The 15,671-nt window shown below is 34.1% G+C and overlaps 2 protein-coding genes and 1 long non-coding RNA gene across 3 annotated transcripts; all 3 read right to left on the minus strand.

The window, feature by feature from the left end:
• Positions 1 to 2,840: 2,840 nt before the first annotated feature.
• Positions 2,841 to 4,032, minus strand: LOC126742024 (60S ribosomal protein L14). Its single transcript, XM_050448550.1, has 4 exons — positions 3,969 to 4,032; positions 3,683 to 3,784; positions 3,269 to 3,463; positions 2,841 to 3,086 (listed from the first exon to the last, which is right to left on the minus strand). The coding sequence occupies exons 1-4, from the start codon at positions 3,969 to 3,971 to the stop codon at positions 2,877 to 2,879; spliced, it is 510 nt and encodes a 169-aa protein (XP_050304507.1). The 5' UTR covers positions 3,972 to 4,032; the 3' UTR covers positions 2,841 to 2,876.
• An 855-nt stretch (positions 4,033 to 4,887) lies between these two features.
• Positions 4,888 to 12,861, minus strand: LOC126739234 (uncharacterized). Its single transcript, XR_007661577.1, has 2 exons — positions 12,758 to 12,861; positions 4,888 to 5,315 (listed from the first exon to the last, which is right to left on the minus strand). It is a non-coding gene; the product is annotated as an uncharacterized LOC126739234 (long non-coding RNA).
• LOC126739224 (uncharacterized) lies at positions 5,600 to 9,414 on the minus strand. The gene is made up of 2 exons (XM_050444803.1): positions 6,109 to 9,414; positions 5,600 to 6,002 (listed from the first exon to the last, which is right to left on the minus strand). The coding sequence occupies exon 1, from the start codon at positions 9,372 to 9,374 to the stop codon at positions 8,454 to 8,456; it is 921 nt and encodes a 306-aa protein (XP_050300760.1). The 5' UTR covers positions 9,375 to 9,414; the 3' UTR covers positions 5,600 to 6,002; positions 6,109 to 8,453.
• Positions 12,862 to 15,671: the final 2,810 nt, after the last annotated feature.

The raw sequence follows: 15,671 nt of genomic DNA on the forward strand, positions 1-15,671 counted from the left end.
TCATGAAAAAAGAAATACAATCTTAAGGAACGTTGTCACAACCAAAGGCGTTAACCCAAACCCCAAAAAAATTTCAGATATCACGAACTTCCCTATGCCAAAATCGCGAAAAAAGGATTTAAAATCTTCCAGGCGTACTAGGCTATTATAGGCGATTTATAAAAGACTTCCCAAAATAACAAAACCAATGACAATTTGGCTAAAAACAGTCTCGAATTTATTAAAGTATTCAAGCATTGCAAATAGATTTCACCAAACCATTCATTTTGACCACAGATATGCCAGCAACTCTTGGAGCAGTCCTTTCTTAAGGAAAATATCCCCAACGCTAAACTTATTGCCAACGCCTCTAGAACACTAAATGACAGAAGTAAAATATACTACTATAGAAAAAGAATTACTTGCGATTGTTTGGGCATGCAAATATTTTCGCCCTTATACTTGTTTGGCCGTAAATTCAAAATATACACCGACCATCGACCCTTAGTATCGACGCTCTTTAACATGCGAGAACCGAATAGTAAGCTTATAAGGTGGAGGTGTAAATTAAGAGAATACAATTTCGAATTTCGAGAACGAAAAAAAAACACCAGATCTCAATTCAACTTATATAATGTAGTATATAGTAGAACTAATATAGGAATGAACAGCCCAATTGACCGCGCATCTAAGACATATAATGAATTGCCTAATAATTAAAAAAAAATAAAAATTAATAAATTATTTGTAAATAAATTAAAATATTTCCTTCTACATAGTATATTATAGTTTTATGTAGTTTATTAGAAATAGGATTAATATCGTATAATAATGCTAATAATGATCATAGTGATAATGGTAATATAATGTACATTATTTATCTTGGGAATAACACTAATTTTTGTTAAATATTCTACAGTTCTCGAGGCCAGAGCTATATGCACTGTTTAGAGTTGTTAAGTTTGTAAAATTGAATTGTTGAAGTTGAACTTTATTTTCAGAAATATATGCTTGTTTTCAAAAAAAAAATCATCTACAAAAAAAGAACTCAAAATACCAACGCAGGTGCACTATCCCGAATTTCCTAAGTCCCCACAACCCAGGTGACATAAACTTAGACCAGTTCTTAGATTCCTATGACCCAAATAACGTTGTAAAACCGAATTAATATCGATTTTACAGACGATTACCACGCCCAAAACCAAAAATTAAAATTTTACAAAACATTCAACTAGTTGCCCCAAGAAATTTAGATCCCAATATACAATACCCACCCCAATTTCATACAATTTCAAAAAGACCCACCCCAATATCATACACAAATAACTAACTATATTATAAATAACATAACTCCACAGCAGGATTACACCAATATACCATTGAAAATTTCAATAGTCGTTTCAAAAACTATCAAAAAATATAACAATAACCAACTGCAACCAAAAGTCTTTTGAAGTGGTTATTCAGAATTTGTTATTGAAAAAAATAGGGGTGTATTATTGGGTCTAGGAAGTATCTATTTAAAGCTTATAAGAACTTATTTGGAAAACCGAATATGTTAACCAAATCGGTGCTACAAGTGAGTTATTAACAAACTAAGGTTCGGTACTATACGTATTGTACGCCTTATAGCCTGAAATATGTTCAATTAAGAGCACGATATTTTACGCTCGCTGATGATAGAGCTCATAATATACATGGTAATAGATGAATCTCTAAACCGGCAAATGCACATGTATACATAAAAGTGAAAGGTATGTATAATACATAAAACAATGAATGTCTATAATTCCTTTTTCTTATCACATATAAGATATCTTTTATACCTTATATAAGTTACATGTTGTAAAACACAATTTCAGGAACTCAGATTTGATTGTGATGTTTTCTGTCAGAAATATCTACTTGTTTTTAAAAAAAATTAAGTATCGCTTTTTAGCGACCGACCATCAACTTTCTTTTCGGACACCGTATTATACCAAATTAATATTTACCCTCAAACTGTTTTTAATATGAAAGAGTCTAGCGAAAAAAACAAAAAAAAAACTTGTGAGTTTGAGAAAATATAATAAAAAACCAACACTAATTTAGGATAAGAATTAACCAAAATCAGATGAGCAGAAAAAAATTGTCATGGTGAATATCACAAGAATCAGCAACAGTGTTAAGGTTTTTACACATAAAGTGAATAGGACCTGGTACAGAATGTTGGACCTGGCTGCGTCCAATTAAAAGCTGGACACTGTCTAGATCCTGGGCGTGGTATATGAAAGCAAATCCTTTGCAAAAGGGATGGCCAGTCAATTTTATGGTTAAGTAAATTACACCAAATACATTTCCCTCTTCTTAGCAAGTGACTGTTCAGTATATCCAGAGAGCAGCAGGTTATGGTCAAAACCACTTTTAGGATAGACTTCATCATCCTTAAATGCCAAACATCATCACTAACTTTAAATCCTTTGTAGGGTGAAAAAATAACATTTATATTGCCCTACTTCACAAAAAATAAAAAAAACTTTTTTGAATATCTTGAATTTTGTTTCTAATTTTTAAAATACAGGCATCAAACATTACCTTAATCTCAGTAGATCCAATATCCCAATGATCACACTAAAATTTGGACACTATATTTTAAAATTTTCATGCAAGTCATTCAATAACAATAATGTAACAATCACATGCTCACAATGTGTGTATAAGTTTCTTTATGTACTAATTCATATTGGAAAAAAGAATTCATATGTAAAAAACCTCAATAGAATTAAAAGTCAAGAGGTTGACTACCTACCACAACCTAACTGTATTTGAAAACTGAACACTACAGACATATAGAGAACTTCTGTCAAAATAAAACAAAATAATTTTAAATAAGTGTTTATTCATTCTTAACACAAATTTTATTTCTTAGCAGGTTTGTCCTTCTCAACCTTGACCTTTTTGGATGGCCTTGGTTTGTCTCCTCCCTTTGCCATCTTTTTTTTGCCATAGAGTGTTCCATTTCTTGAAGCAGTTTTTCTGAGGGCAAGGAATGTTTGAGTTCTGATCTTATTTCTGCGGGTCTTTGCTCTCCTAAGCTTGAACCTGTCAAAGTCTGTAAGTTGACTCCTCTGAAAAAAATTAAAATATGGCTGAGCATAAAATTGTTTTAATGTATATGAGGAAAATATGCAGTCAAAATATTCAGATGCAATTTTGGCTTCAGTTATATATCAGCCGGCAATTCCTATCAAAAAATGGATCATCATGTATTACTAAATGAATATAAAAACAGTGATAATATATTGCCTACCTTTTCTTTGGCAGCAATTTTCTTAGCCCAAACTGAGTTTTCCCAGTTTTCAAGAACCTGGCCATCTTTCCATGCCTTACGAACAACTCTGGTAGAGGCAGTGAAAGGGTACTTGACTCTGAATTTGGTCAAATGTAACTGGTTTATCCTGATTTGACCTCTTGGTACATTGGTTTCAGGCCCATCGACTAAAACCTAAAAGTTTTGAGAGTGAAAGAACACAAAATACAATGCTTTCTTTTAAAATATAAGAAAAATAATTAATGACTCAGAGCAAGTTTGGCTTCAGATATGTATCAGCCGGCAATTCCTATCAAACTTGGGATCATCATAGAGAAAAGATGACCAACATTGGACCCTCAGTTAAAATATACACACGGATAAAAGATGAACATAACCTCAAAGAAAACTTACTCTGGTTTGGTCAATAACGTCCACGATGCTAACAAGTTTTCCCTTGTTGGGGCCATCTGAGACGACGGCCACACGGCCTGTTTCCACAAACCTTTGGAAGGGCTGAAAATTACATGACTTTTAGTGAGTATTAGAGACCATGTGGCATAACAACAAAGACTTTAAGAATAACAAAATGTTTACAGGAAAATAAATTATTAACATAAATAATTAAATTGCTTAGAATGAAAACTTTTAGAGCATTTCCTGTCTAATTTTTCTAAAAACGTGTGTAAAACCTCCTTACCATGATGAACGAGACGCGAAAAGGGTGATGACGGGCGATTTACCGGAAGTTGTCAAACTTGTCATCAGCCTAATTGCAATGTTGCCGATGCCACTCTGTGTCAGAAGCCAAGGATCTAGCGACTGAGTAACCTTATCAATTCCAAAGCTTCACGCAAACACGTTATGTATGAAATTTGAATGTCGCGAACCGCGTAGACAGTCGAGAGGTTGTGTGCTGTTTGTAGAAATCCGTCGACATATCTAAGACCTTTAATATTCTTCTATGTTGGAAATCGCTGTTTGCTGTTGAGAAAATATTATGATTTATTTATTTTGGCTTGTTCTTACATTTGAAAAATTTTTGGTCAGTTATAAGTTTAAACAACAGTTGAGTTTCTGCTACGCATCATTTTCGTTTTCGTTAAGGTAGATCCACATAATTGATATATGCCTTATATTCACTCCTTTCACCCCATATTTATAAAAAGAAACTTTAATATAAATCGCTGTACAGAGTGTAACATGAACTTTTTCACAACTTCGAACGTAACAAATGTGAAAAAGAAACATCCAGATAAAATACAATATGACAATAATTATATATATATATATTTTTACATCCTTTAATATACAACACATCCAATTATTATTATTCAGATATGGCCCAAATTTTGGCTCCAAAAAAAATGAAGCAGTCAGTCGTTGTCGGTGCCTTGCCTAGAAAGTAATAAAACCTTTGCAAGTTTTGGCAACCTCAGGCTCTATGTAAAAAGGCTGCATCCAGGTAAGACTGGACATAAACTTTGCCAATCGTAACAAAATTTATTAAAATATTGTCACACCGGGGGTTGGCCCGGTCTAGGACAAGGCCGTGTGACGGTTACATACATTGTATGTAACTGGGACCTTAAGGTACGCTTTAGCATTGAAACAAAATATAGTTTACTAAATACCTTGTATTGACAGCAAAATATAATTATAACGATTTAAGTAGAGTTACCCAAATAAAAGAGCTAATTTGACAAGAGATAAACTAAGATCTACATAACAGGATTAATAATTTAAGTACATGGGAATATGTAGCGAATTCTATAATTAAAGTGAAAGTAATGTTACGTAACTTAATAAAGTGACAATAATTGTGATCTTCTTCGATATGATAAAATGTTGTACTTACATTATTATTATTCTTGGAGCAAACATTTCACAAAGCTTTTCCGCACTGCTTTCGGTTACCTCTTCTTGCCGAGACCCGGTCGTAACTCTGCCAAATTTCGTTCGTCGTACCCTAGTGTTAATTTTCTTTGTCAGCAGAATTTCCGGTTTTTTCCAAACCATCGTTCTGTCGACAAAGTACTTTTGCAATCTTTTTACGATGGAAATGACTTGGTTATTTCATCATGCAATCAGGAAATTGTTACTTACACAATTTGTGGGTAAATGACCTGGTATACCGAACGAATATTTTTAAGTGATTTTTATATTAATAAAATAAAATTTAAAATGTTTTTTAATGAATTCTCTTCGTTTGACATATCCCCCGGGCATAGAAAAGCTGGCCTCCAGCTTTATTGTTAACAATCGAAATCATGATCGAAGAAGACCCAGAAGAAAAAAAAATTTACAATTAGTAAGATCAGAACAACGATGTACCTAAATAACGTATAATTAATTAGAGCTGAACCCTTATTATTCATTAAATTTTAACTACAATTAATGTAACTATCGCTTTTGATGTCCACATTTTTTAATACTACGTAGTCTCTGAACACAAAATGTCTTCAGCATCCGGGTCCGGTCGCCGGGTAAGGTGGCGACGTTCATAGCGTTGTCGCCTGCCCCTCGTCTGGGACGCCTACAGGTTTGACGCCTCCATGTGTCGTCCTAGGACACCTTCACCCATGTATGTCTGACTCCTCTTCTGGAACGCCTACGGGTTTGACGCCTCCATTCGTCCGTTGGCAACCCTTGCGACATCACATGACACCCCCTTGTATGCCTGACTTCTCCCTTGTTTTGTACCAGTCCTTCAACGCCGTCGGTTTCCTGGAACCTGTAGACAGAGACTCCTTCATTGCAACTGCTGTGGCGTGACAAAACTTTTGGTTTTTGTTTTGTCGCTTCTTGACCATTTCCAGTGAGCTATCCCATAAGCTTACTGTGTTTTATGGATGGCCCCTGCCGTATCTTCAGCTGAATCCATGATTCGTAATGTTGGCATCCCCTACTGGAGATCATAGGTTGAACACTTCAACCCGCTGCTGGTAGCGTCGTGAGTTCGGGCAAGTTTGGACTTTGACCATTGGCGCAGTGGTAACTTAGCTTGTCCTGGGATGGCCATGGCTCTGGCATCACCCTGTCTGCGATTGGGATGGTCAGGACTGACAACAAGGCAGTGCGCGGATGTGAGGTGTTCCTGTTTGGCTCTGGTTCTGGTTCCAGCGGCTACTTTCTGTGGTTCTGGTAGGAGCGTACCCTTATTTTCTGTTCAGGTCGAATTTGTACGTGTGGCATCTCATGGTATGTTTACATGTAAGAAAGAACAAAGTGTAAGTATGTGCTATTATATGGTGCTTAATGGTTTTATATTTAATCATTTTGATATCATGTTAAATCTTTATATTATATCTTGAGAAATTGTTGACTTCCTCGCAATTTTTGTATTATATATTTTAGGATAATTTGACTCATAATCAAATTTTATTAATTTTCCTTTGTCTCAGATCTTTTGAAGTTTCTTGTATTTCGAGTTTAGATAACAAAGTGTTTTATTTATAGAAAACCCAAAAAAAATATATTTTTTATTCATTAATTGTTTATCCCCTCTCTTCTAAATAACTTTTATTTATGTATGTCTTTTTAACTTTTATAGATTATTAATTAGACCCTTTCTTTTACATTATTTTTAATAATATGTTTTCTTTTTAGCTTCTACTTAAATATTTATGTGCCTTAGGCTCGCTGTCCCTCGCCTACCGGCGATATATTTATAATATTTCCCCATTATCATCTCATTTCAATATATTATTATTTCAATAAATTTCATTTCGAATATGTATATACGCGCGTAAATCAAAATTATTTATACGTTTTCTGATGTTATTTGCAAATTACTATGATATTTATCCTTAAATTGTTTAGATTGTCATGACTACAATTAAGGCTTAAATAACATGGTGAAATGTATCATCTTCAGAGGGGCCCCAGTATATACTAACTATATGCAAGCTTGCGTAAAATAATAAGTAATTATTCTATTTGGATGCGTTCTATACTAGCATCTACTTTTTTACTAGGGGACAGTGATAAAAGGCTAGCACTATTTTTTATATCTAGCCGGAACCTTGACATGGCGTTTGGTTCGACGCTCAGTTCGGGGTCATTGTCTGGGTCGGGGATTGGGTATAATATTGTTTCGTCAAATGTTTTTGCACTTCTAATGGACATGGGATTTTGGGTTGTAGTTGAATTTTTTGGTTTGTTTTTGAAGTATCTGAGCGTTATATATAAAATATAAGTAAATAAGAATAGAAGGAAAAGTAAACATGAAGTGTAAATTATTATATAGAGAGCCTCGTGATTAACACTTGTTGAGGGGCTTTTTTCATGACAGTCTATTTCTCCACGTATTTGTGGGACTGCCGCTACTATTGCTATTCTATTTTGTTTAATTAGGATGTACGCTACCAAGATTGAAATGGTTATGTTTCAAATTAGAAAAAATGAGTCCCCGTGAAAGCTATGTGTATCACCATAAGTGATTACATTTGGATAGTTTTTCTCTACTGATTTTAGAATGTTTTTTAAGGTGTTATCGCTGGATGTGAGGTTAAGATGGGGTATCTCTAGTGTCCAATTTGTATTTAGGCATTCGGAAATGTTTTTGTAGAGTGGTGGGGTACTAATAATGTTGGGATTGAGGATATAGGAATTTAGATTTGACCAGGTTGCAGGTATTATGTGGGTTACTATTGCATTGGTAGTGATGTTTTCTGGACAAGGGAAATTTTCAGGTATAATAACTGCATTGCCTACGCTGAGGTGGCATTTGCATGGGAGGAAAATTTTGATAGAGCCGTGACGTGCTAATGTCGTGTCTAATTTCTGAGGCTTACTTTTATCACAAGAGATGGTCATGTCCTGTTTCGGGTGGGTAATGACATAAGTTTCGTCTTTAATTTCGGATATTGTCATCGATGTTGCTGAGTGGCAGTCCATTGGGCAGTATTGGCTTAGTTCTTTTACTGTTGCCCCTTGATATAGGATTTTCGCACATTCAGGCCCTTGTAGGATGTCTGCTGAGAATCTGGGTAAATGGCATAATTTATTTTGGTATGGCTTACATTCATGTAGGCCTGTCCCCGATATTTGTCTTAAGTCGCCCTCGTTATTTCCGTTTTTGGACACTGCAATGTATAGCGGTTGGTGGCGTATAATACAGGTCTGGTTATACCAAGCAAAGGGTGTGGTTATTAACTCTAGTAGTTGCCAATTTCTGTTTTTCTTAATTATTGGCATTTTTTATGTGAACATATATACTTGATTTTGTAAAGGAACAGTCACATATGGGCATTTCGAAGTATGCTGCTAGTTCAGATATAGGGATGGCCAGTCCTTGTTCTGAATTTGCGATTTTTGACTCGAAATTCTCCAGATCCTTTTTTAGGACTTGCGGGTTGACAATTTCCGCCGGTATTTTATGGTGTCTACATGAATTTACGATAGCTTGTCTCCTGAGAGTCCTTACTAGTAATACCATCCTTTTTAGGTTTAGATATCCGTTATAGAGGTTTGTCATTATTAGTAATTCCTGTTCGTTTGTCGTGTTTGCCACCTTATTTTCCAGTTGTTTAGTGAACCTCTCTATGCTCTTTATCCTTAGCTCCGTGTCCGAGAACGTTGCTGCGACTAATTTCTCATAGTCTTGAAAGTGTTTGGAGTTTTCGCTCATTTGTTTTACGGTATCGGACAGTCCCTGTGACATTGTGTCTAGCCTTTTCCTGATCTCGTCATCTGAGTTTTCGACCATATTTAGTTTTTGCAATGTTGCCACTCCGCAACACCATGATAATCCTGAGCCTATAAAGTCTAGAGACCTCTTCTCTCTCTTAGATGGTTTGTTGTTTCTTAGTGGTGCTATGCCCCAGTGTTCGTTAAGTAAAGTTAATTCTTTGAAGAATGCTTTATTTAGTCCATTTATACTATTTATTACGAAGCATTCGTTCGTTTGCAATTGGCTGCATTTGAGATTTCCTACATCCATCGTGTGGTCATCGGTATCCTCGGTCCATTCCGTTTCATATGTCAATGGTACTGTAGCTTCATAGATTCTTGTCGCTGGGAGTGGTTTCCAATAAGCTCCCGCGCTTACCTCAACTCTGTAATCTTGTTCTTCCTTCATGTTCTGCGCCTGATTTAGCACCATAGTGATTAACCTAATAATAGCATTAAAATATATATATATTTTTTTTTAAATAGTGTTCTTTATATATCCTACCATTCTAAAGGATTTATAAAGTAATTTATTATAGCCTATGTCGTCTGTATTATCTCAAATTAACTTGTAAGGTATTTTGCGTTATATTACATTTTGTACTCTATGTATATTTGTTTCTTTACGTATCTAAACTAATCATTTATCTACTTATTTAAAGTTAATTTAATATACCTATTGATTACTTTGAGTTTATTATACTTAGTATATATTTAACGTTTATATATATACGTATTTAATTTCTTTATTTATTTATTTCATTTAAAATATGAATGTTATTCCCTTTGTCTATGAATTAACCTATATATTAGTTATATGTAATAAACTTAGGAGTGAGTCAATATGGACCAGGTGTCCCACTCAAATCAAACCTAATCTAACCGTATGTAACAATACTATAATATTCATGCATATAATGAAATAATATTTCCCAAGCTATGAGCTTATCGTATTGCATGAACTTATTATCTATTTATATCTATATATCCGTTATATATACCCCTTATACTTATTATATTAAACATTTAGCGTTTTTTGCTTTTATAACTATATATTGCTACGAATTAAAAATAAGCTATGTCGTCAGGAATTTAAGTGTGTAGGGTTTCGCTTTGTACACCTTAAGTTACTAATTAACCGACTATAGTCTTAGGTTCTTTAATTTGTAGTGATATGTTATTTTTGATTATTTTGCATATTGTAATGCGGTCATGATATTTATGATTAGCATGATATTTATCTTAGATGCTAAAAATAATGTAATAAATAAGTTGAGTTGTATCTCCTGTTTACAGAATCCATTAAGAAAAGAAAAAAAAATGTTCGTATATATTTTGTAATATAGAACATGTACCGTAAAAAAAAAGAATCTATAAGAGGTACTATATATATAAATTTATATATGTCACGTATTTACATTACAGAGTTTTTCGATTTTTATGGCGATTATTGTACATTTGGGGTCGCGTCTGGGGTCCAGGGGTCGTTATAAGGGAGTATTCTACTGACATGAACTATATCTCTTTTCGCGTTTTTATTTGAACCCTTTTGAATTTCGTAATCTACGTCTGAAGTCTTCTTAGTTATATAGTATGGACCGAACCATTTTAAAAGTAGTTTTTCGCTTCTCCCCACTTTTCTTATAGGGGTGAATACTTTCACCTGGTCTCCTACGGCGTATTCTATATGTCTATGTTTGGTGTCGTAGCGTAGTTTATCGATACCCTGTCTCCTCTGGATATTCTGCACTGCCAAATTCCTTAATAGTAGTGCTTTATCTCTTATTTCACTACTGTCCTGGGGGTTGGGAGGCGGCATTAGGGTTGCTTCGATCGGTAGGATGGGTTCTCTGCCGTATACCAGCATAAAAGGCGAAAACCTTGTAGTGTTTTGTTTCGATGTATTGTAAGCAAATGTCACATGGGGTAAATACTGGTCCCAATTTGTTTGGTTGGTATTGGTATACATGGCAATCATATCCGCTAGAGTTTTATTGAGCCGTTCTGTTAGACCATTAGTCGAAGGGTGGTAAGCGGTCGTGAACTGACTAGCTGTGCCCATTCATTTTAAAAGTTCTCGTACTATTTCTGACTGGAAAACTTTACCCCTGTCGCTTAATAAATGCTTTGGTGCACCGTGTCGTGTTATTATTTTTTCTAGTATAAATCTGGCTACAGGCCCTGCTTTTCCGCTAGGTAGGGCCTCGGTTTCTGCCCAGCGTGTGCAGTTGTGTCCGTGGATCGAACTTCTTCTGAAGTCGTGTTTAGTGTTGATGTGTCTTGGACTAGTGTATCTTCTTGTGAGTCAAAATCTGGGTTTGGCTCTTGAAAATGTGTTATTTTGTTTGATTGTTTCAAATTTAAAATATCGTTTGATTTTGTAGGTGTAGGTCTGGGTGTCGAGGATCTCGGTGTTTGGTTTAGTGTAGAACTGCTTTTTGTGTTACCTGTTTTGTGTAATGGCAAATCAAATGTAAATTGGCTACCACAAACTTTCGCTAAATTTGGTGGTGTCCTTTTTAATGACACTGCCGGAGCAAATACATTAGCACTCGAGCTTTGGTGCTTGGGGTTAAATTCGGAAATATTTGAAAAATCTAAGGGACCTGGTTTTTCGACTTTATTCTTTGTTTTACTGCGGGCTACAATCCCGTCTTTGTTCATTAGCGTTAACAGAATAACGACATTTATTTGTATATTTTTTTTGTATTTATTTTTATTCGTTAATTTCCGAATAATTTTATGATATATTGCTCTGTTCGATTAATTTTGGATTGCACGGTTTCTTTACTAATTTTGCAACCCATTATTATTATTTAAAAAAAATAAATAAATTATGAAATAAATAATAAATGGAATAATAAAATTCGCTGAATTAAAAAAAAAACTTAAATTTAAAGTATCACCTATATTCACATATATTCGATATATCTACTGAAGTATGTCAAAAAAAAAAAAAAATAAAATAGACCTTAATGTCGAAGACCGCAATTATTGTATTAAATTTTATATCTCTAAATTATTTTTTAAAATTATTAATTCTGTCATTTCCTCTTTATGTCGCAAATCAAAAATAAAAATAAAAGATCTTAATTAAATTTTTAATCATACTGTATAGAAAAGAAAATAAACTGTGCCTCCACTTTATGTCTAAACTGTATAGTAAAAAAAAACTAACATGTCTCGCTAAAAAAAAGGAAAAAGGGACGGCACCTCCACCATATGTCACACCGGGGGTTGGCCCGGTCTAGGACAAGGCCGTGTGACGGTTACATACATTGTATGTAACTGGGACCTTAAGGTACGCTTTAGCATTGAAACAAAATATAGTTTACTAAATACCTTGTATTGACAGCAAAATATAATTATAACGATTTAAGTAGAGTTACCCAAATAAAAGAGCTAATTTGACAAGAGATAAACTAAGATCTACATAACAGGATTAATAATTTAAGTACATGGGAATATGTAGCGAATTCTATAATTAAAGTGAAAGTAATGTTACGTAACTTAATAAAGTGACAATAATTGTGATCTTCTTCGATATGATAAAATGTTGTACTTACATTATTATTATTCTTGGAGCAAACATTTCACAAAGCTTTTCCGCACTGCTTTCGGTTACCTCTTCTTGCCGAGACCCGGTCGTAACTCTGCCAAATTTCGTTCGTCGTACCCTAGTGTTAATTTTCTTTGTCAGCAGAATTTCCGGTTTTTTCCAAACCATCGTTCTGTCGACAAAGTACTTTTGCAATCTTTTTACGATGGAAATGACTTGGTTATTTCATCATGCAATCAGGAAATTGTTACTTACACAATTTGTGGGTAAATGACCTGGTATACCGAACGAATATTTTTAAGTGATTTTTATATTAATAAAATAAAATTTAAAATGTTTTTTAATGAATTCTCTTCGTTTGACAATATATTGCAGCTTAATATTTTTTTCTTTTTATACATATGGTAAAAGAATATAAAGGGTGATTTTTATAAGAAGGTCATGCTTTTGGGGGATGATAGGGGACGTTCAAATATAACTTTTGATATAAGACACTATGGGTCGGAAATGCCTCAGAAGCAACATACAGGGGGTTAAAGTTTTTAAAAAAATTAAGAAATTAATTTTTAGTTTTTTGACTGTTTAAGATATCGGTGTCAAAATCTCTCAATAAAGCTACCTAAATGTTTTAGTTTCAACCAGTGGCGTAGATCAGATAGGCATTAGAGTAATTTTTTAATAAAAAAAAATAGTACGCCACTGATGATCAAAAATTTTAAGAATCCTTGGTTTATTTAACAGAAAAAAAGGTATCCTGCATCTTTTTTCCCAAAAGGCACCATTTTATCAGAATTTAAAAATAAATAACTTTAATAAAAACTAAGGAAAAAAAATTTATTGGATAACGTTAAAAAATACTAAATAAAAAATAATAATAATTAATAATTAATTTAAAAGGTGCTCAAAGTGGCCGCCATTTTGTTGGATACAGAGCCTGCAGCGTAATGTTAAATTGTCATGAATTTTCTGAATAACTTCACCCCTATCTTTAATTTCGGTATTTGGTCTCGCACGAACAACTCATCGGATTCGCCGAGTGTGCATATCCGCTAACTCAATGCCACGCAAATTGCAAAGAGGGGCATGATAACAAAATAACTAATAGCTTTGACGGTTGCTAGGATATTTTTGACATACGAATCAAAACTTTGTTATAACGTCATCTTCCCGATTCATTTAAATAAGATAGTTGTTCTGCCGTTGCTTTATTTTGAATGTTATGGAGCGATTTACGTGGAATGAATTCGCCGATATGCATTTAACCTTTGGTGAATCCAGAGGAAATGCTGTATTGGCTCGCGCGATATATGCTGAACGTTTTCCCAATCGAATGGTCCCAGAAAGAAGAGTACGTAAGAGAGGACAATTACAAGTAAGTACCTACTTAAAAAAATAAAAACAAAAAATTAACATGTACTTTTTGTTTTAGGTGAACCCAGGCATAAGAGTTCGTGCAAGACCTATTCGTGATAATCTTGGATGAGGAAATACTCCACAATATTTAAGAGGATCCAAATACAAGTACCCGAAAAATTGCTGATCACCTGAGAATCAGCCAAACGTTGGTTTGGAAAGTTTTGCATGATAACCACCTTTATCCATTTAAAAAACAAAAGGTTTAGCATCTGTTGCCCCAAGACTATGCTAATAGGTTCGCGTTTGCCACTTGGTATCTTCAACAAGGGGCTGAACACCCAGACATGCGCCAAGCTATTTTGTTTAGTGACGAATCAACGTTTTGCCGAGAGGGATATTTCAACCCAAGAAACAATCATGTCTGGGTTAATGAAAACCCTCATGCTAAATTTATCCGTGGCTATCAACAAAAATTCTCTGTGAATGTTTGGGCAGGCATTGTAGGGGAGAACTTGATTGGTCCGTACATTTTGCCAAGACGTCTCATTGCAGGGAATTATTTGATTTTTCTTTGAGATGTACTGCCTGAACTTTTAGAAGATGTGCCATTGGATGTTCGGCAAATCATGTGGCTTCAACATGATGGTTGTCCGGCACACTATGGTCGCGTTGTCAGGGAATATTTGAACCGAAGATATCCTAGACGTTGGATTGGGAGGGGAGGTCCAGTGGCTTGGCCAGCGCGCTCCCCCGATTCAAATCCCTGTGATTTTTATTTGTGGGGTCATTTGGACCAACTTATTTATTCTACACCTGTGCCAGATGAACATGATCTTTTGGCTCGCATTGCAGTAGCTGCAGGCGAAATTAAAGATAGGGGTGAAGTTATTCAGAAAATTCACGACAATTTAACATTACGCTGCAGGCTCTGTATCCAACAAAATGGCGGCCACTTTGAGCACCTTTTAAATTAATTATTAATTATTATTTATTATTTAGTATTTTTTAACGTTATCCAATAAATTTTTTTTCCTTAGTTTTTATTAAAGTTATTTATTTTCAAAATCTGATAAAATGGTGCGTTTTGGGAACAAGATGCAGGATATCTTTTTTTCTGTTAAATAAACCAAGGATTCTTAAAATTTTTGATTATTAGTGGCGTACTATTTTTTTTTATTAAAAAATTACTCTAATGCCTATCTGATCTACGCCACAGGTTGAAACTAAAATATTTACTTTTTACATTTAAAGCATCTTTATTAGGTAGCTTTATTGAGAAAATTTGACACCGATATCTTAGACAGTCAAAAAAGTAAAAAATAATTTCTTAATTTTTTTAAATATTTTAAATCCCTGTATTTTGCTTCTGAGGTATTTCTGACCCATAGTGTCTTATATCAAAAGTTATATTTGAACGTCCCCTATCATCCCCCAAAAGCATGACCTTCTTATAAAAATCACCCTGTAGATAAGACTCGATCTAATATGTCATATAAAATGTGACCAACACGAACTTAATATATAATATACCTGGACTGCCAATCAATGTTGGCAGTCCAGGATGTTGGTTACTTACAAATTTCAGTTGTTCCAATTGTAGGAAAACAAAACAACTAAAATTTTTGGGAGGTTACGTTTACAAAAACAAAAGTTACATTTAGAATTTAAGATAGTTGCGTTAGATCTGAGATTTTTTTTGTAATTGTTTAAGAATTTCGTTAAAATTTATGAAAGAAAGTAATCCTCACCTAAAATAAGACAAGTTTCAATTAAGTTGGGATAGATGCATGCACTTTAAAATATATAATTTATTAT

This window comes from Anthonomus grandis, chromosome 1, assembly GCF_022605725.1.
Source record: "Anthonomus grandis grandis chromosome 1, icAntGran1.3, whole genome shotgun sequence".
In the NCBI taxonomy this organism is placed as follows: domain Eukaryota; kingdom Metazoa; phylum Arthropoda; class Insecta; order Coleoptera; family Curculionidae; genus Anthonomus; species Anthonomus grandis.